The sequence below is a fragment of the Microtus oregoni genome, unplaced genomic scaffold (assembly GCF_018167655.1).
Source record: "Microtus oregoni isolate MIOR12 unplaced genomic scaffold, Mior012 000057F_ref0000458, whole genome shotgun sequence".
In the NCBI taxonomy this organism is placed as follows: domain Eukaryota; kingdom Metazoa; phylum Chordata; class Mammalia; order Rodentia; family Cricetidae; genus Microtus; species Microtus oregoni.
In genome coordinates, this window is record NW_024543833.1 from 5,012,216 (window position 1) to 5,035,441 (window position 23,226).

Genomic DNA, 23,226 nt, shown 5'->3' on the forward strand with positions numbered 1-23,226 from the left:
GTGTATCACCATGTGACAGTAACTTACTGATAAAGTGTCAACATGTCTTGTTTTGGCAGTAGCTCTGTGGGCATCTTTCTGATTTTGCCCTTCTTTCTCCCAGCATACAGCCTAGCTTTCCACACCTAGTTCTGTTCTTTCTTGCCATAAGCTCAAAGCAGTTCTTTATTCATTAACCAATAAATCAACACACATACAGAAGGACCACCCACACAATTTCCCCTTTTCTGTTTAAACAAAAAGGAAGGCTTTAACTTTAACATAGCAAAATTACATATAAAAGCCAGGTATCAAGTAAGAATTACAGTTACAGTCTGAACAAACCTATAAATTGTATTCTTTATGGCTTCTTCCTGCTCTGACTATCCTCGGTGGTGGAGTGTAACCCAGGAACTGTAATTTGAGATATACACTTTCCTCTCTAAGTTGTTTTGGTTATGGTATTTTAATACAGCAATAGATATCATAAATAGATATAGATAGATGATAGATAGATAGATAGATAGATAGATAGATAGATAGATAATAACCTGTATTCCATCATGTGGGATGCTGTATCAGTATCTGTATTAATTTAACAGGTATCAGTGTATTTTAGGAATACAGTCATGTTTTGGAATGATGATGCAGCAATCTTGTCAATTTAGTAGTCAAAGTCATTATTTTTTCTGTACTGTCTCCTTAAAAGAAAATGCCAGATCAAATACCCAATACTTCTTGACAACCTTAGTACTACTCATAGTAAGAACTTTTAGGCATTATCTCTCATTTATTCTTTTCAATACCCTATGAAATTGTTCTCAACTTTATCTTCATTTTACAGCTGAGGGAGCTGGGGCTTACAAGCAAGGTCTTACAGTCTCAAAGTTAAAATCTCGTGCAGAATTTAACTTACCTCTTTCTTAATTTGAGTTAAGCACTATCTGGCAAGTTAATTTAATTAGGAAAGTGAATTTAGTGAATGATAAAACATGATATGAAACCAAAATCTTCCAACTTCTGGACCTACGTGTCTTTAATCCAGAGTGCTGTCTTCTTTTCTCAAATACCATATTTTAACAGAGTTAACAAGTAGCGAGCCAACTCCATATTGCTTACATTGACAATCTGTTTTGCTAAAATGTTTTATCATGTTTTTAAATTATGTGTATTTATTTGCACAGAAGACAGGATATACAGTCATTTGTGTGGGTGTTCATGGAAGCCAGAGTTACAGGTCACCCACCATGAATGCTGAAAACATAAGTACACTCCTTTTCAGAGGCAGTGCCAGCAATAAGAAGCTGGACAATCTATCTAGCTTCCTCTAACAAGTTCTGAAAATAGGATTGGTACATATATTTTTATTTTTGTTTAAATTGAGTAAGTAATTCTTGGACAAGACAGTTTTGTCATTTATGTATTTTAAAATTATTTTCTTTGCTTTAATTTTTCAATTTATTAATGATACTTAAGAAATACATGAAAAAGGAAAAATGACTATTAAAATAAAGATGCATGGCACTAGACATGCCTAGAGAAATAATGTTTAAGAAAATATGGGTGGGGGTACTGGGAGAGGTGAAGAATATAATTAAAATCTGTTGAATGAGATTCAATAAGTTCTTTGATACAGAGAAGAAATGATCCTCTCAGTAGAATGTTGCCAGGCAAGCATGAAGACTTCAGTTCGGATTCGTAGCGTCAGTGTAATAACCAGGCCCTAGAGTACACATTTGTAAGTCCCATTTGAGACAGGTGAGGAAAGAACATACCAGAGCTCACTAGCCATTCAACCTAGTGAGTGAGAAGCAGATTCAGTGAGACAAACTGGCTTTTAAACGGTGGTGGAAATCTACCATCTAGAGGGAGATGCCAGTTATCTCTCCTTAGTATCCAGATGTGCATACACACAATATTCACACACGCATGCAAGCATGCACAAACACACATACCACATACAAAATCTTGTTTCGAATTTAACAAGCCAAAATTAGATGGTGCTAGTAAAAGAACAGAATAATAAGTATTTTGAGTCTTTTTGGAATTACATACTGTCTTATTTAAATGTGATCTTAGCCATTCTTTTAACACTAAAATGAGACTTGCTGATGATATCTATCTTTGAATCCTAGAGTCTCAAGTTCCCGACCAGCCAAGCTCCCTTCATGTACGACCCCAGACAAATTGCATCATCATGAGTTGGACTCCTCCTCTCAACCCAAACATTGTGGTGCGAGGTTATATTATTGGATATGGCGTTGGCAGTCCTTATGCTGAGACAGTGCGTGTGGACAGTAAGCAGCGGTACTATTCCATCGAGAGATTAGGTGAGTAGCTATTGATGCATCTTTTCCTGAGAGAAGATGGTTTATTTCTGATTCTTTGATTTCTTGGAAACTTGGTCTTGGAGATGTTAGTTTCAACATGAACCATGTATTAAAAGTCATTCTTCACACACACGCATAAACACACAAGCTCATACACACATTCACATTTTGTCTCTCTTCTCTCTCTTCCATTTGGTGATTCTTATCTAGAGAACCCTATAATGAAATCTCCACCTTTCTCTTATGAGAGATATCATACTATATGCCTTTCATTATATGCATCGGGCATACAAAGTGCATCGGACAGTTTTTTTTTTCTTTCTGATAATCAAGGAAGTGTCTGTTCTTATTAGTTCTTGTATAAATAAAATAACACATTTTAAAACTTCCTGGTACCTACAAGGAAGATTTCTGATCATTTTTCTTTAATCTTAGTTCTCTAATTACAGTAACTTGCTTGTCTTCAGTATCTGTAGTTAAAACAAGGCTGTGTCACGCTGTGAAACTGAGGGCGAGGAGAGTTTTCATTCAGGGCGGTAAATCTCTTCTCTAGGCGTTTGTTTTTCCTTCCCAATCCAAATCTCTTACTACAGTTGGCTTCATTTCTGTATGAATGCAGATACTTCAATTGTGGTCTTATGTGAGGGCAGTTGTATGTATACTTTCAGTTAATTTTATTCTGATTTTCTACAGGGTTGAAAGGGATTGTATCATTAAGAGAGGAAAGTGGTAAATAATGTATCAGGATGCCAATAAGTTCAGGAATTGTCACAAAGTAAAAGGGAAGTTCGTGCTACCTGTTGATTTAATACTACGTTACTGGCAATAAAATGCATTGACCTCATTGGAAATCAAACTTGATTAGGGGCGGGAAGCTCCAGTAATTTGTGGTGTCCCTCATAAACAGAACATTCTTGATGAGAAGCCTGATTTGAATCTGAATAGCTAAAATGCAATAGTAAGAATAGATTCTATCAATGCAGAAATAAAATTGCACCAATCCATTTTCTCTGTAATTGCTCCAAATACTAATGAGAGAATCACCTACTGAAACTGGCCACAATTAGAGTCAGCTTGGCATTTAGAAATAACCTCCCCCCAGTCAGTTCCAGAGTGTTAATATAAGGGCAATCACAAAGCTCATATTTTATGGCCGTCACACCTGTGTCAGGGGACTCTCAACTATCCATTATTCAGGATACACCGTCTCTGACAGCGCATCTTTATGCCACTAAGAAGACAAGGCAAGCTAGCATGGCAGTGTGCAAGCTACTGGCTGTATGAATGAATGCAGTACTAAGTCGGCAAAGCGGGAAAGAAAACTGCATGGTTGTACGATGCCCTTTAACTGTGATTCTTTCTGCCTCAAAGAACTTAGAAAACTAGTGGAAGGTTACCATTTTTTGAAGTTAATATTGGCAGATTTCCTAAATGCTAAGCAAGAAAAAAAACATTTTCTTAAGATGTGTTCTCAAGATTAAGGAGAAAGGCTGAGGTGTGTACCTCAGCAGCAAAACCCTTGCCTAGAAGAAAAGAGCAAGAGAAGGTGCAACTTCATTAGTAAATTTGTACTATACAACTTACTTGGATAGAAAATTCATCTGTATACACATAGAGACACATGCACACACATAAACATACACAGGCGCTCACACATATACATGTACACATGTGCACACACAAAAATGTTATCACATGGAATACTTTAAGGAAATATCTTAAAATATAGATGTTGACATAAATATAAAATTAAAGCCAAAGTTGTTTTTGTTCATTAAAATGCTTGAGCTTATGATTTTTTATTAAATGGTGGTGTGAGGATTAACTTGTTATAAGCTTCATAAAGATAAAAGACTTTTACATGTCTACAGAGTAAGCATTGAAATCACCAATTGCTCCATTTATGATAAAAACACTAAAATAAGTGTTTCTGTCAAAATACTTGAACAAACCATGTAAGGAAAATGATACTGATCACAGTTTCAAGGCGTTGAGTACAATTGGGTGGAGAGCATGGAAGCTTTCTCATTGCAGCTGGAGGGTGGAAGCAGGGTGCAGTTGTACCCATTTTCTCTCCCAGTCTCTCTCATTCTATATGGCCAACTAGCTGATGGCATGTTTCTGTCCACAATGAGGCCCTGTCTTCCCCCCACTATGTTATGTAGAAAGGCCCTCATCAACAGAACAGGGGTAGGGTTTAGCCATTTCTTAGGTACCTATAATTCAATCATAGACAACCAAGTAGACCAACATAGTAGACATATTAGTTTTCATATCATAATTTAGGAAAGATAAATACTCAAACCACAAAATTGTCTAGTATGTTTTCCTTGTGATAAGCTAAAATTTTAGGTTGTTGCCTATTAAAAATAGATTTTTTTCATACAATATATTTTTTATGGTTCCTTTTCCCCAATTCATCCCATATCCTGTTTTTAAGAAAAGGAAAATTTAAGAGCTGTTTAATAGTTTTACAAATAAATATCAAGAAAGTTATTAAACAATTATGCACAATGTCACTCATAACTTCAAGTAGTCAATTTGTTCTTTAGCCTATATGACAGCTCCTTGCTTTGTGATTGGCAGATAAACCTCCTACTCTCTTAGAGGACAACCAGAAATTATAAACTGCATTTTCTTCTGGGTAATAATGACTTACTATTTAGATATTGATTCGTGTAACCTGCCTTGAGGGTGGAAATATAAGATCGCTTAAAAATTATTTACTATTACCTGATCACAATGGGTAACTTGTCTAGTATAAGCATACAGTCTCATTAGCTATATTCACCATCAGACATTTATAATTAATCTGCTGACAGTTTCCTTGTTTGACTAACAAGCTGTAGTACCAGGTTAAATATACATTCATAATGGAGGTCCATGTGATTTTAATTTAATCACATTAAGAACTACATTATTTGGTAAAGAGTTATATACATATTTTCTTTTATTTATCATTCTTTTAATAAATGTAGTTATTGGTTTATAATCAACCATATATTTAAGGTATATGTTTTTTTTAAAAAATCTGATACATAATATATTATAAACCTGCTTTTAAATTGTTTCTTCCTTTATTGAAAAGTATTCTCAGTTATAGTGTAGAGATGGTAAGTGATTTCTTTAGACTTATTCCTTTCTAACATGTTTGGAAAAATTTTAAGGAGAATTATGTTTTAAATTTTTTATCTGGGTATTTAATTTAAAATATAACAGATTTCTTCACATTGACCATATATCCTATTACCTGTTCAATTCACTATTTCATCAACTCTGTAGATGCCATAGAATTTCTACTTGAGCAGTATAAGGGGAAAACACTTGGGCTCGTCATGTCTTGGGCGTCTGCCTCTCACGTCTTTCTCCTGCTTTATTGCAATGGTCGGTAAGATGAGCACACTGTGCATAGAAGTGCCAGGTGCAAGCATCTTTGGCTGATTTCTGATCTTGGGGAAATTTTCAGTATTTGCCATGAAATAGGTGGTGGGTTCTTAAATATGTCATGTATCCAAGATTTAGGAAAAGCTACACTTCTCCTAGCTTTCAGGCAATTTCAGTAACAACTTCTTCAAATGCTTCTAGGGTGATTTTCCCCTTTCTTAAAATGTTATTTTTTTTATTTTGGGTATGAAATTTTTAAAGGAAACTAAATTTGATTAGTTACCAAAGACATTTTGGAAAGTGTTCTTACATTACTAAAGTTATAACAGCAATGACTTCATAACAAAAAACCTTTGTATCCAAAATGTCTCTTTATCATTTATCCCCACAGTGTTCCTCTCTTTGTCTGTATTACTGTTCTACATAATATCAATGTAGCCACTCCTGACTTATGTTCTATATTATAATACTAGGTAACAGTGTCTAACATTCACATCTGTAACATCTGATGGAAATCTTACACCACTATTGATTACTACAGAAGCACTGAGGAAAAAAAGGTGCTCTTATAATTTTATATTATCATAAAGCTAGAAAGCTAGATAATTAAAACTTTCATATTTCATTGCATGCCTCTTGTTTCTTAAAGTATTTTAATTATAGAAAAATAAAGATATTCTCATCAGCTATTTTTCTTTTCATTCCTATTATCACTTCAATGATTCATCGCAGAAGACATCGTTATTATAAACTAGTGATTGAGAAATTATATTATAAGCAAGCAAACAGCAAATAAATATAGAATAGAGTGGGATTGGACAAGAGGGTGGGAACTTTCAATATCTATCTATAAAAATAAGGAAAGACGATACTTGCTGTTGTTTTACATTCTTTCATCGGAGTTCACAGATTTTGTAAACACTAACAGAGTTTGGAAGTAAGTGTTTTAGAGATATAAGTATGAATTCTGGGTTGACCATTTCAATAATAATAAAATTCTATCAAATGAAGCATTCAAAAATTATGGATAAACTTACCTACTCCTAAAGGGTATCAAAATAATTTTAAATATTCAGAAAAATTTATTTTGTAATATTTAATGAAAGGTTTTAAGATGCTTGGCATAGCCTAGTAACATCTAATTTAGCTCTGTTCCTAACTGCAGTCATTCATGACATAGGAAACTATTTCTCCCTATACTGTAGAACTCTCTATTCCTCACTTGTCTATTCTGCTTATAAACACTGGGGAAGAGAATTCCATTTGTTCACCAAGAGCACTGCTTGCCTAGGGAGGAGTGGCAGAGGATAAGAAAAGGTCAAGCCATAAGATCATTGCTCTGAATACAACAGAAAGAATGGATATTATCTTCCATACTTTTTTTTTTCTTCCAGGTGAGTAAGGTCTTCTAAATATATAGGCATTTTCAGGCAGTCTTTAAGGACAGCTACAGGGTGATTCATTAATAATGCATCCACTCTATTTGTAGCCCCTTCTTCACTCCCTACTCTCTGAGGTCCAGAGCAGTTGCATTGTCTTATACCTGGTGAATTTTTTAAAGCTGCTTGCAAAAAGCCCATTACAAAAAATGAATACTATTATTGAAAAAGAGGAGGAAAAAGCATCCCATTGGAGACCAGGCTTTCTCTCTATGTATATTTCATTGGAAATCTGATCTCTCTCATCCCCACACAAAGTGATAAGTAATCACTTCTCTCCTCTTCTAGATAGGACCCCCAAAAGACTCTGGTTCATTCTTCCTGAGAACTTTAGGATCAAGCATACAAACAATAAAAAAGAATATTTCCTGTATCTTGTTCAGTTTTCTAGAAAAGGTTTTATTTGCATTAAAACAATCCAGATCCTATCTTCAATATTTTTTTGTTTTCAATGTTTACAGACAGCTGTTCAGACTATTTTTCCAAGTACTGTGAAATTACCATCAATCTATTTCATTGTTTTCTCCAGTGGCAGGTATCACACAAGTTTTTGAAATGAAGGGGGAAAAAGGATAAAAGCTGTTCTTAATTTAAAGAAAGCCGTGTTTACGAGAGCTCTAGATGGGGACTGCAATAAAAACTTGGCTTCTCGCATAGACAGAAGTGAGAGGTCAAATCCAGACAGGGACATTCCACTTGCTGCATGAATAATCAAGGTGTTTCTGGAAAATTAAATCCTGCCAATTTACCAAGAAAAATGTGATCTAATGCAGCTATAAAGGATGTTAATTCTAAAGTTACTGACTAAATAGTATAAATCATGTTTTCGAATGAGTATCAGAGCTTAAACATAAAGGTATAGTATTTTTATCCCATGGGCTATACTCAGAGTTGATTCTGGGAAAAATGCAAAAAAATGCAAAAAAAAAAAAACCTGGGCATTTTACTTTACTAATCAATTATACCAGTAGATTCATGGTTACAGATCAAGAATATTTCTCTATTTTCTAAACTGGGATAGATAAAAGGATAAAATGACATTCAGTCATACTTGTAGCTTTATACAAGATATATAGGTCTTTTTCTGTTAGAATAAATTTTTCCTTTGTTATCGATTTTATGTGTATGCTATGTATACATACACACATACTAAGGGGTTCCATGAAATTAGAGGACATTTTGAGTATTATTTCCTCATTTTTTTTTACTTTCCTCTTCTCTTTCAAGCTATTACTTGAGTTACACAAACATTATGGTCCTCTACATTGCTCTAGTTCATCTTTTATCTCACTGGTTTTTGGCTTTAGTTTTTTTACATCTCTATGTCATTTATGACAGTTGTTCTTATTGTCTTTAAAGTGAGCAAGGATTTTTGTTGCTCTTGCTACTTTTCTGACGGGGTAATGAATGCCTAACCTAACCTAGTCAATCTTAAAAATACTGTGCAATGCATCTGGAAAAGGGGTTTTTGTTCTTTATATTTCTACACATTTGGTATTCTAACTAAAATACTGAGTTTTGAATATCCTTTGATATGTGTAATATAATTATTATTATAATTTATGCTTTGAGTGTTCTCTGCAAATTATTTTGTCTTCATTACTTCAAAAGCTATTTTCATTAACTTATCCTCACAATGAATTATCTTTCTCCTTTTTTATCAGATCTACCAATGATGTGAAGTCGTGAAACATATTGTGTTTGTGTGTGTGTTTGTGCGTGCATGCCTGTGTGCGCACTGTTTGGTGTTAGAGATTTTGATGTTTACTATTATCCTTACATTTTATTCTATGATGTAGGTTCTTGGGACACCAAGCCCACTCTGTACATTACTTTTGTGTCTTAGATAATTAGTGTTTGATTGCCATGCCACTTAAATAACATATGTTGAAACCTTTACTCAAATTCCCGTGACTTCTGAATTGTCATCAGGGTTATATGTGCTTCAGATTCTGAGAGCATTGAGATATTTGTCTTCTGGTCCTGTTGTGTGGTTTATCCCCCATCCCTGTGCAGTCTCCTCAAGTATTGCTGAAAATGGTTCAGACGAGGGCTGAAAACAAAGGCCCAGAGCCTTCCCTTCTGCTGCTCTTCTTTTTGGACTATCCCCACAAACTTTCACTGCTTTGGTCTTAGCACACTGACTCCATTGAGGGAGGACTCCAAAAACTTTATAGTTTTTTTTTTCCTATCGGTTATCTTTTTTTTTCTCCTGTGTTGTCTAGAAACTCCAGATCAGAGATGGGAATTAAAAATAGCTGATGTAATTTCTTTTATCTCAGAAGTCATAGACCTGCATGACTCAGTCTCCAGTGTCACAAAACTGTTAAATATATACTTATTGTTAAACTAAAACATAAAAATAAATCCACTCCTCATTAGTCCTTTTCATTAGAAAAGGGAGCCTTTAAACCATGGTTAAAAACAACTTTTACTATACCAAACTTTTCAGCTATTCAAAAAGAGCAAAGAGACCAAGTGTATTATACCTATCTCTCGATATCTACCATTAATCTCATCAAGAATGAATCCTGTCAGGTTGTATTTTTGGGGAATAAATTTAACTTGAGTGCTCTTAGAAAGAGGTCTTTTAGCCTGTGGAGAAATGAACCTTTATAACTCCCAGAGTGCATTTGAAGCTCAGTGAGTTCAATGTAAATTACATGTTAAGCTCAGCATGCTTCCATCAAAAAAAATCCTTCATGCATAGAATATAAAAGTTTTGAGTTTATGACTTGCAAACATTTTAAATAAGAAAAATCAATTCACTTTAGTAGTCTCAAGAATAGTTGACATACATGAATAAAAAATGAATAAGCCCCATAGAGAGGACGTTTTATTATTTTGAAATGAAGTATATTATAGGTGTTGGTTAACAAAATTCTGTTTTGTATTACTGGAAATGGGAATAAGAATAATTATGGAAAATGATTTTTTTTACCTGAAGTATAAAAACCTGACTCCAGAGGCCCAGTAGAAATAAGTCATTTCATGGTAGAGAAGGCAAGAAGGAGGGGAGATTTTCCCACCTATTTATCCTTAAATTTCATATTGAAAATGTATTTTCAATTCAGTGGAAGAAAGTGCTGTTTTAGACTGTGTGATCATAACAGACTATTGAAAATGCATATATTAAAGCTATAGAAAATAGGTTAGAAGAAAGGCAACTTATTTTCTTCCTATGATTTTATGTTTTTTATATTTACACAGGAATCGTTGCTCCTTCTCCCATTAACATCAGTAATTTCCATGCTTCTTATTTGTGGTCTTTTTATGTCTTCCTGACATTAAAACATGTGCCTAATTTATATATTCTGTATCGAGAGGTGTATGGAGTCTAATTAATAAAATCAAAGAATATATCATTTTTCTATTGTCTTAATAATTCAAAGATCCTTTGAAGCTCAGCTTATTGTACTTTAATGATTTTATTTTACAGATGTGAATGAAATCAATAAATGAGTACATTGTTATTTAGTTCATTTTCATTTTTAGATGTTTTCAGCCATTTGATCAATGCTAGTCAAACTCCAAATGGTTCCGTGTCAGGTCAGTTTGCTCATTTGCAGTCCGTTGCTTACCTAGCGGGGAGAAGCATACTAAAAGATCAAGTGCTTTATTCTTTTCTGCCAAACTGATTATATAACATTATTTACTTAGTAACTTTAAGCATAAGGCACCATATGCAGAGGGGAGTACTAAAGTATGTAACCCATGCTGCAGTCTGGCATATTCCAGGCTCCCAAAGTCATATATGCTAAATAGAAAAAAAATACCTCTGTCAAAGAGTAAAGGAAACGCCACTCTATATATCTTGTGCTTTGTGCATTTGGAGTTTGAAATGCTACTTGATATGAGGTTGTTGGAAGAGTTTATTAAAGATTCAAGCTGGAGATCTCTTTCTGGAAATCGAGGTAGAATTCATTCTCATGGTGAAAAGGTGAAATAGTATTCCAGGACTGTGCAGTTAAGGGGAAACAAGGAAAGCTCAAGGTCTAGAGAATAAACCAGGTGAATCATGAATACAAGTTCTTTAAAAAATAATCGAATATATAACGAGTAGAGAGATAATGTGAGCACATGTTAGAGAAGGCTTAAAATTCTAGCCCTTTATACTTTTGGATTTACTTATTCCACAGTTATTCTAGAAGTCATGATGTGTCTTTAATAGCCACCTTCGTTTTGTACTGATTAAACAAAAAAGATTAGGGAAGATGACTTTTGTTGAATCTTTGCTTTTTATCTTATGAGATGGCTATCCTTTATTGCCAAATCTGGCTTGAACTCTCTAATTTTCTACTCCAGATTCCTTAGTGCTGGAATTAAATAAACATTGTTATATCCAACTATTTTATAAATGCATTTTTATTTTATTTTTAAATGTTATAAAATATAAATCTTCAATAACAATGGAATATGGAGTCAGAAGTTAAGCTACTTTACATCATGATGGTCATTATTTCGTGGACTGTGTATTTCTAGTGAAGAAATTTAAATGTTATCTTATTTTAATTAAAGTATAATTGTACCATTCCCCTATCTAATAACTCCAACCTCTTCCACAGTTCTACTCCCTCTTGAATTCTCTTTCTCTCTCCTGGCCATGTGTGTGCATGTGTATGTACCTATGGATGTATGAATATTTGCCAAAGCAGATAATGTTTCCTGTCTTTAATGTATACATTTTAAAGGGTGAAAGCATTGTATTGAATAATCTAATTAGTTTGGGGCCAGGCTCACTCCTAGAGACAGCCAACTCTCCCCTTAAGGAGTCTTTAATTGCCTCCTTCCCTTTATTTATGGTTGGATCTTACTGCTTTATTTCTCCATCCTCTTCTGTATGCCTACTGGTGTTGTCATTGTTCAGGTCTTGTTTCCAGGCCTAATTTTGAGGACATGAGTATAGCTTCCTGTCATATCTAGAACACGCAATCTTGCAAAAGTCTTTCTGCTCTTACGGCATGTACAATCTGTCTATTGCTCTTTCTGAGATATTCTCTGAAACTTAGGTGTAGGATTTTGAGTTGTAGATGTATCAGTTGAAGCTGGGAGCCTAGCAGTCAGTTGTTCTCTACATTTTGACCATTTGTGTATTTCTGTAATTGTCTCTATAGCCTGTAAAGAGGCTTTGATGGGGGGGGGGGGCCACCTTGTCTGTGAGGATAATGGTAAGTATTGAGAATGCAGTGAGGAATAACACTGGTTTGGGAAAGTGAGAATAGAATATTCTCCTATAAGATTCAAGACTTCACTAGCCTTGGGTGGTTGGGTAAGTTTATAGTGTCAGATAAGGTTTCCATCTTGAGGAGGACAAAGGTTACTATCAAGATATAGATGGCACTGCATCACCTTTAGGGACATCTTGTCATGCTGATAATTGTGGTTCTTAGACTTTCACTCACCTAATTGTGTTTTGCTTCCTTATACCATATATTTGACTGTCTTGAAATATGAGCGTGGTCATATTGTTCAGAACCAGCAGATTACAGCTTTTTTAGTTTGTTTTCCATTGGCATGATTAGATACTCTGGTGAAAGCAGCTACAGGTAGACAGGTTTATTTTGGCTCATAGTGCGGAGGGACAGTTCATCTTGGCAGGAAAGTTAAGACAGCAGAAGCATGAAGAATTTGCTCACATATAAATTACAACAAAATCAGAGAACAATGAATGCATGGTACTGTTCAGTTCCCCTTTTCCATTTTTATAGACCAGAATCCCAATCATGGAATCAATGATGCCATACATAGTGAACAGGCCTTCCCATTTCAGTTATTGAAACCAACTTAATCTTTCCAAGGCATGCCCATAGACCAGGATGCCTTCCTGGTGATTTTAGATTCTGTCAAGTTGACAGTAAACTTCTCATGATTCATTCTATAAGTTGCTGATTATGTGTTTGTTATACCACTGCACATTAGCTTTTATGATCAGGAAGTAGAAAAATAATAAGTCATACCTGCTTATCCTTAACAATCAACATGCCACTCCTTTCTTTTGGAGTAGTTAATCCTGTGTGCTTGTGACATAGGGTGATACATGTGATACTGTTAGGACAGAAAAGATTGAGCTGTTTTTATAATCTTTGAAGCAAATCTATTTCTTAATAATTAACAAAGAAGTGACCATCTAAAAGCTAGTAATATCTTTTCAATGTGGTGTTGGGCCTTGTGTGTAAAACTCAAAATACCTGTCACTGACTTACATGATGAACATATAGAAGAAAATAAAACTTTGTGAAAAAAAATGTCTCTTAACTTTTAAACTCGGTGAGCCTGACTTCTTTCAAAGAAAGAGTCTTTACTTTACCAATGGTTGTGTTAAGGATGCTTATCAGGCTCAGTAGGTTATAAATTACATGATAGTGTCCTTGAGGAGCCCTACAATGGTAAGAAGAAGATGGTATGGTGAAAACCAATTGGACACTGGAATGATACAGTGGCAGAGAACACTGAACCCACCAGCTCCCAAGAAAATGAGGAACAATTCTGCCCTGGAGACTGTGGCTCAGCTAGAGGCCTGACTGTAGGCATTTGGCCCTCTAAGCTGCAAGAGAACAACCTCTGTTGGTTACATCGCTTCCCACCATAGCTAAATGTAACTTGCAATATTAACTTAATTTTTTTCTCAATCTCCTAAACTTTTAAAACTGAATTTCTGAGTCAAGCATCACCCACATACTAAGACAACATGAAAAATAATTTCAAAGCTTCCAGATTCTAAAAGAATGCACAGGACCATCATCATAGGACAGCATTGGAGTAGGAAGACATAGTAATGTCTTCGGTGTTGAGATTACAGGAAGAAGACTGTAAGGTAATCAAAAGAAGTCCTTCCTCAGTCATCTAGAAGAATTTCCTTCTAGGCAGTCAACTTCATCTCTTAAACTCAGCAGATTCATTCCAGGAAATGAATAAGAAATTCACACTAGCCTTATTGTAATGTTGGAAGGTTTTTGTTTTCTAACAAGTTATAGAACAAAAAGCTTGAATGAAATACAATAGATGCTCTACAGAGACCATTCTCATAGGAAAGCTCAATTAGTACAAAGTAAACAAAAGTTTGAAGACATGTAGAGAGCCAAGAATTTTACTTGCAAGAGTAAAAACGCTGTATCCTCATGGTAATATAATTCACAAGGCTTGTATACCAATTAGTCTTGTCTCAGCATAAATTAGGAAATACTCTAATAGTATAGAGCAGAACTGTTGTATGGAAAGGAGCATTTGTAGATTTAAAACTGAAACATAACAATATTTATTTTATAACTGATGCTACCCATATCCATATTATTGTCTTTTTCTAACATGATATTTTATACTTATGAATAATAATTAATTGTTTAGGTGCTAATTCCTCCAAATCTTTTTGATTGTGGAGAAAATCTTTTAATTTTCTAATTTGTAATAAAACAATAGAGATCATAATTTTGGTCAAATTGAGGAATATATGTCTCTGGCAGATAACATACAGAAATGGGATACAGGCATCAGAAGAATGTGAAATAAGCATGTATAACACTGAAAAATGATGTAGAGGAGGTATTTTTTTCTTGGTACTTTCTAGCTGGTTTGTGAGTTGGCAGTTTTCTTGCTGTTAGTGGGGTTCCTTCAGCCTGATGTTCAGGCTTCCTCAGTCTGTCAAGAGAACATTGCCAGCTCTTTATCCTTTAGAGAAATGTGAAGGAAGAAGACAGGCTTCATCAAGAACATGAAGTTGTTTTATAGACAATATCATGTAATTTCAGGAAAAAAAATCTGCTTTTTTTCCTTTTATTTATATTTTCCCAAGCAATATATTTTAATCATATTCTTTGCCCTCCATTAACTTTTCCCACATCTTCCCCACATCTCTGCATTCTCCATGGTCTCACTCCTCATCAGCTTTCTTTCTTCTTCTCAAAAAAAAAATCTTTTTGATAAAATTTCATTTTAAGGTTGATAGATTTTTGTCTTGTTTTATTTTGATTTCTGATTGCTGAATAGTTTCTTATTTTAAATGTGGAAACTTTCAATATGTGAAGGGTAAGCTTTAATTTTGTGAATCATCTTGTAATGTTAAGCTTTATGGAGATAATAAGAGGAATCACTTCATATCTTAGTTACTTTTCTATAACTGTGATGAAACACCATGACCAAAGCAACTCACAAGAGAAGGCATTTATTTAGGGATTATGTGTTCAGTTCATTATAGAACCCATGAAAATCATGGCAGAGATTATAGCATCAGGGAGACAGGCAGCAATGATCTTAGTTGGGAGTTTATATCTTAATTCACAAAGTACAGTATAAGGAAGAGAGGCTTTTGAAGCATCAAGGCCCCCTTCTCCAACAAGGCCACACATCCTAATCCTTCCCAATCAGTTCTACCAACTAATAACCAAGTGTTCAAATATATGAGCGAATGGGACCCTTCTCATTCAAGTCACCACATATTTTATAATGATGATGTTTAACAAAACAAGTATAACATAAAGAATCTTGTAATTTGTATTTAATTGTAAAAAATATTGAATAAACAAATAATGAAGTATATGAAAACCTATAGAAAATAGAATTTATTTGCTCTAAAAGCAAAAGGTTCTTTTCTCAGTATGTAGTCCATTATGCTTCCTTGAGAGTCAGTGGACAAATTAGTTCTCATTTCCAATAAAATATATGTTACAAGTATGAAACCTATGATAAATTCAGGATTATTAACATTGTATTTCATCAACACAGAGTGACTTGGATGCGTGTATGTAACTAATCAGAGTATTATTGTAATGAGAATGTGTTTGGAGTTTAATGGTGGAAATCAGTAGCTCAATCAAGATGTGGTAAGGACCAAAGCCGGTAATTCTGATAGTGACAGTTGAACACAAACGGGACTTGGATTAGACTCAGAGTATTTCATAGAACTGATTCCTTCTTTCATTAACTAGGAAAACATTGGCATGTAACAGTCCCTTGCTCTCTATGGCAACACTGTCAAACTGGAATTCATGATAAGCACTTGGAATCTATGCATGTTGTCTGGATGTGTGCTTGTTCTTATAAGGAGATCTGGGCATGTGTGTGGCATGACCTACACAGGCAGATCAGAGCACAGTCTGCATGAGGCAATCCTTGCTTTTCCACCTTGTTTGAGACAAGGTCCTTTCTATGCTGTGCACCCCAGGGTAGCTGCCAAGAGGTTCCAGACACTGTCATGTCTCTGCCTACATCTACCTACAGGAGCATAGGAGACTACCAACACTTGACATTTCTACAGAGTCCAGGGACCCAGGGCAAATTTGTGTGGTTAATGCTTTCATTAAACCATTCCTAGACTTAAGGCTTCTGCCCAAATTAGGAGACTAAAACATGTCAAAATTACTTGTTTTATCTTAATAATTTATTTTTCTTTCATGATTAAAGAGAAATCACCCTAATTTTCTCAGGAAAACAGGGGTTAAATTTGACTAGAAAAATGTTGACTTTATCTTGTTGTACCATTTGAACAGGTCAAGTCCATGGGTTCACTTTTTATTTATTCTTTTGCTACTAAATCTAACACCACAAAATACAATTCATAAACTCTTTATAAATAGTAAAAATTAATAGAGAGAGGGTGATTTTGTGAAATATTTTAATTTTTTTCTTAAAGTATGTTCTTGCTTTTCTTTTTACACATCAGTGATGTTATAATATCTTGCTTTTGGGGGGATTTCTCAACTTCTCCTAAATACATAGTCTTCTAACTTTAAAGATGATAAATACTTATCATGGTGTTTGTACTTTTAATCTTGTCCTTATATCCACACTTGTATACATATTTTCTATAAAAAAAGAATAGAAAGCAAAAACACATTGTACAGATGTTCACTGTGACACCCTATATTTTAAAAATTACCCTGTTAAACATTCAGCAAACTCTGAGTTCTCTTTTCAAGGATAAACCAAAAGCAAAGCAAAATGAATACACAAAATTCAAACCCCTTTCATTTCCCCCAGTGAGCAGTAGTACAAAACCCCATAACGGCAGCCACCAATAGTCCATTACTAGATTTGATGGTTTGGGAAAGGATCAGTTGAGAAGCTGCTATGGCTGATGGGTAAAGGATGGGACTGGGGCTGTGTGAGTGTTCTAGTACGGAGCACTGCTACAACAGTCATTAATCAAGAGCGAACCTTACTGTTTCTAATCATAAGCAAAAGTGAGCACACTGGGAGTGAGCCTTCTTGTTAGAATTATTCATTGGAGAATCAGTCAACCACAGACTTCCCTGACATCCAAAAGGCTGAGCGAACAGTGGGTGATTGCTCAGGAAATTTATGAGACCGACATGAGTATTTTTCACATTCCACAAAAGAAATACAACAAATACTTTGCTGACAAAGCTCTAGTCATTACGGATTTTATATTCCAGTTTACTGAGCAGGAAGTTCTCTGAGGCAGATGGCTTGTTTCATCACGGGAGCTTTCTTGAGGACACATCACTTAGAGAAAAACTACAGAGGCGTACGTGTTGTATCCTGACTCTCAGCAATAGGCTGAGAGGACCTTGTCAGGGTATTTTATTTTTTGGATAAGTTTTTTTAACTTTTAATTTTCTCCATTTTGCCAGAATTTTTTTATTACATGATTGACTAGTTTTTAAATGTTCACTCTATGCCAGCGACTAGAAATGTTTACAAAAAATAAAAATGGGTCCTACATCCAGAGTCCTCAGCTGAAAACACTACGTGTTAACAATTGATCCTGTCATGAAACATCCTGGTAACTGTTCTTTTGGAAAGAACACTCTGGAGGGATTTTTCTGGGTTTCTTTTTAAACAATAGTGCTAAATAAAATAAAATAAAAATCCACCTGACTGTCAGCAAGACATAACCACCCAGTAAAAAGCTAGGTAACGGACTCTGGACAGAGGTGGGTAAATGTTACCAAATGCTGGAGTAACAGTACCATGTCAGTACCTTTCTCATCCCCATACAATACCGAAGAACATGGAAACACTTTGAGTCTTGTCTCTTTCCTATCAATATGGTGATGATTAGGGGCCTGACCTACTAGGGAAGCCTCGGATAATAACAGCACCACACCATGAGGTCTGAACAGCACACTGATAAAGTTTCAATTTTGGTTCACTACAGTTCCTGGGGTGGTGTTTATTAGTTTTTTATTTCATTATTATAGGTTTGTGTACTCAAATACACACACACACACACACACACACACACACACACACACACACATTTGTGGTAAGCTGAGTTCAGCCTCTATCTGTCCTCTTGAATCCTGGAGTAGGAACATTCTATAAGGGTCATCAATGAAAAATACATTTTGATGCATCTTAGAAATTACTATTTTATTATTCAAATATATCTCTTTAATTCCACTTCCCTATTTTCTTATTTTTACTTTGAGCCAAATTATTCCATAATCGCAATGTAGTGTTATTTGCATAGACTCACAGAGGATAAACAAAGCAAAGTTTTGCCTCTGTGTATTACCTTCTTATTTCAAACAATACACAGTAAAATAAAATTATTGAACAGCACCAAAACAATTAAGACATTCTCATGAAGAACTATGCTTTACTCTTGCCTTTTCTAGCACTTTCATTCAATCTTGAGTATTGGGATTGCACAAAGAGTTTGGATATTTCACAAAGTCTAGAAGCAGAATTTGGATTAATCTGACATTTGTCCCTATTTTCGTGGTACCCAAAGCAATACATCTTTAAATTGTGCAGCCAGTGTTTTGAATATGTTCCTCCTGTGGTCCAACTGCCATGCACCGACCCCCATAACTCTCTCTGTCTTGTAAAATGAGCATTGTGCCCACCGAATACTGAATAATGTCGCTGCTCTCATCCCGACACTGCTTAGGACCCCACTCCGCTCACTGGAGAAAACACCACACCACTTCACACCACTGTCATTTCCTTAAAGTCCTCAGGTTCATCTGCTTTTTTATTAACTCTGATTTTGCATGGACACCCATGGGTTATATTTGCAGGTACTTTATCCTAATCAATACATTTTTACACAATATGCATAATTAAATTAGGATAATGAGTATTTTCATACCCTGAAATACCTTTTACTTAGTATATGTCTCCAAATCCATCTTCTATAGTTATTTTAAATATATAACTGATACTTATTCATATATTTATATTGCCATACTGCTTTCATACTCCTGCAGTACTCTTCCCATTCGAACTGTGTTTGTTATACATTTCGGAGCTCTTCTTTATCCCTCTCTCTACTTTTCAGCTTTTTTCCCATTTCTCAGCTTATTTCTGATTAAATGTCTAATTTCCAAAATGAAATGTCATTTAAATTAAACAGCATAGTTTATTTGTGTCTGACTTTAGCAGTATGGCACCATATATCAGTATTTTTTTTTTAGTGTTGACTTGAATTCTCCAAGCTTTAGCTGTTGTAAATTATGCTATAAAACATGGATTAACATATATGTTTGAACCTATGTTCTTCTCTGTAGAGCAAACAGTCATAAGTAGAGTTGCTCGATCATATAAAAATATTTTTTAAATTTTTAGTAACAATACTGTTTTCAATCAAAGATACTCTGTTTCACGTTACTGACAAAGGTAGAAGCCAGTTTTGCTAATTTTTGTGAAGACTTTTTACTTTTTTAAATATTAACCATGAAAAATATAAATATATAAATATAAATTTGCTGCATTGTTCTTCTAAGAATATGACGCTCTCTAGTTATTAGTGATTCTAAGCATTATATCATACTCTATTTATTCACATTTTTATGTCTCCTTTGAAGAAAAATATTCAAGAATTCTATATCGTTGAATCATTCATGTTTTGTTGTTGAATTTCTGGATATTAGTCTTTTATCAGACATAAAAATATAACGCTTTCCTCAATGCTGTGCTGTTTTGCTTTATATCTCTTGATATTTTTTCTGGTCTACATTTAATTTCTTTTTGTTCTAGTTGTCAACCTTTTCATTTCTTGACTTTGTAGCTAACATTATGCCCAGAAGACCATTGCTGGCCAATATCATGCAGCTTTTGTTTTACATTTTTTTCCATTTACTTTTAGGTTAGGTGTTTTACAGTTAATGTTCTCATCAAGGTGAGTTCATTGTTGTATAGTATTTAACCTAAGAACCTAACTTATTCTCTTGCATCTAACTATCCTGTCACCTATATTGAGCCTGTCATTCCCTGTTGAATTGTCATGACACTTTTGTTAAAAATCATTTGCCCTCACATCATGGGTTTATATCTGGGCTGTGAACTGTAGCACATGGGCCCATCTCCACACTAGTTTAGTTGCTATAGCTTTATAAAAGCTTTGCAAACTAGAACCCATGACACATCTAATTTGTTGCCTTTCATAAGACTTTCATAGGCATTCAGGATCCCTGGAATCACAAAAGCGTTTCATAGAAACCTTTCTATTTTACACAGAGATCACTGGACCTTTGATAGGGATTTCATTGAATCTATAGATCACTTTTGTCATAAGCCATGTTTTTGGGGTGACTTCTATTGTGGTTCAACTATGAGAAGTTCATACATTCCAGGGTAGGGGCATGTGGATTAGAAACATTAGGTAGGAGGAACAGAGATAAGAAAGAAATACAAAGACACAGAATAGTACCAGAAGGGCAACTCAGTGAATAATGAATACTACATTCGCCTGTGTGAAAACAGAATGGTATTGATATAAAAACAGACAGGAGAACCAATGGAACCAAATCAAAGAGCCGGATATTAATTCACACACCTTCGAACACCTGATTTTTGACAAAGAAGCAAAAAATATCAAATAGAAAAAAGAAAGCATATTTAACAAATGTTGATGGCATAACTGGATATCAACATGTAGAAAAATGAAAATAGACCCATATCTATCACCATGTACAAAACACAAGTCCAAATGAATTAAAGATCTCAACATAAAGCCAGGCATGCTAAACCTTATAGAAGAGAAATTGGAAGTACATTTGAATGCCCTGGCACAAGAGACCACTTCCTAAATATAACCTCAGTAGCACAGACACTGAAAGAAACAATAATTAATGGGACCTGCTAAAACTGAAAAGATTCTGTAATTTTTATATGCTTTTACACAACATTATAAATGGGGAGAAGGCAAAAGGCTGCTTTAACCTGACACAAAGGACAACCAGAACACTTACTTGCTTCAGTACTTGCGATATCATGCCATTATTTCCTGGGTAAAGCATTTGATGATTTGAGTAGGACACACCCTAGACTAAGTATCCTGTGGATAGTCACTCCCTATGTTCAACCTCCTGTTTTAATTAGAGGAGCAGGAATAGGTTTAAATTCTATGACTTTGGGTCAGGATGGAGCAGATCCACATCTATGAGCATCTTAATGTCCAAAACACCAAATAGCCACACCCTAGGTTGGAATGTATAGCCACTTTGAAACTGCTTTGAATGCAAAAATAAGCTCAAACTCTTAGACATCCAATCAAGGTGGAACAAGCTCACATTTTTTGGGTCCCCACACACTTTGATGGGATTAACATTTTAATAAAATTTTATTAATTGCCAATTAATAAAAATAAGAGGTATTTCCATTTGTATTTACCTTATTCAACTTCCTTCTTCAGTTGTTCATACTTCTCTTTGTATAAATATTTCAACACCTTAGTTAATCCGTTAGTATTTTATAGATTTGATGCATTGGAAGTAGAATTGCTTATATATTTTTGTTTGAAGATTTTTTCTCTTGTTTTATTTAAATTATTCATGACAGGGTTTATTTTTGTGACAGCTGTGATGGTCCTGGAAGTAGCTTTGTAGTCCAGGATAGCCTTGACCTTGTTTTTTCAATTATAATGTGTAGAAAAATAACTAATTTTTCTATTTTAAATTAATGTTTTAATTTTGTTGAAATCATTAACTAACGCCAATAGATTTTCTTGCTTTTTGCAAAACTCTTTGTTATTTAATAAATACAAGGTCATGTCATGTAGCAAAAGGAATAATTTTACTTCTTTTGTAATTTTTAGGGTTTTTTTCTTACGAAGTGCTTTTGTTATAATTAAACATTGTTGTCTTCCATCAATATGATTAAAAAAAGCTTCCAGTTCTTCACCGTTGAGTAGGAAATATTTGGGTCATTTTTTTATCTTGAGATAACAGTTTCTTCAATTATTTTATTTTATGTGTATGTATGTTCTACCTGCACATATGTCCATGCATCATGTATGTGCCTGATGTCCGTAGAAGCTAGGGGAGTACTCAGAACTTTAGCCTAGAGTTCTTGATGGATGTTAATCACGCACAAGGTGGGTACTGGGATGTGAATGTAGTTTCTCTGGGAGTCAATGTCCTTAACCACTAAGCATCTTTCCATCTCTCTGCATTGAAATAGTTTTATTCTATACATAGTTTGTTAAACATTTTGATTAGTAAAGGTGTTAATTTTCATCTACGTGAATTTAAATAATAATTTTGATGACTCTCTTCATTTTAACTGTATGGCATATGATAGTGCTGACATTTTAATTACTTTAAAATCTTTTTGCATCAGTTTTGCCAGATTTTGGTTTCACATCATGGTATGATAGAGAAATGATTCCTTAGTGTTGCATACAGTAGGAGATGAAAAGCATTCAAAATGACAGCTCACTTTGGAGATCTGCTCATGAAACACGCTTATTGATCCTTTTCACTTCTCCAATTTGCTTCAAATCCAAAACAACCGCTGAATCTTTCACACTGAGTTGCTTGGCAATTTCTCATCCAATTGTAAGAGGATCTACTTTGATAATTTTTCTCAGCTGGTCACAGTCTACCCCCAGTGTCTGCTTGCTCTCCTTGTTATCTTCAGACCTTCCATTTGCCTTATGTTGTATATCCAATAGCAGTTGAATCAAATGTATTGTTGCCTTTGGAAGCTGGCTCAATTGCTTTAGAATTCATTTTAAACTCGTCTAAGAAAAGAACTAGAATTTGTTTTGTGTGTCCCTTATTTTCCAGGTTATTAAACAAATAACAAGTACTAAGTCATTAGTAAAATAAACAAACAAATCTAAACATAAAGTGAGAAGAGTATATTAAAAGGACACACAACTGAAACATATTTACTAAGAATGTATTTAA

General features: G+C 34.5%; 1 protein-coding gene across 1 annotated transcript in view; it reads left to right on the forward strand.

Moving 5' to 3' along the window:
- Dcc (DCC netrin 1 receptor) overlaps nucleotides 1–23,226 on the forward strand; it is a 1,005,453-nt gene that overhangs the window by 856,877 nt on the left and 125,350 nt on the right. The window contains exon 15 of the mRNA XM_041639231.1: nucleotides 2,115–2,309. Within this exon, the coding sequence (XP_041495165.1) occupies nucleotides 2,115–2,309 (195 nt within the window). The remainder of the gene's footprint in view (nucleotides 1–2,114; nucleotides 2,310–23,226) is intronic.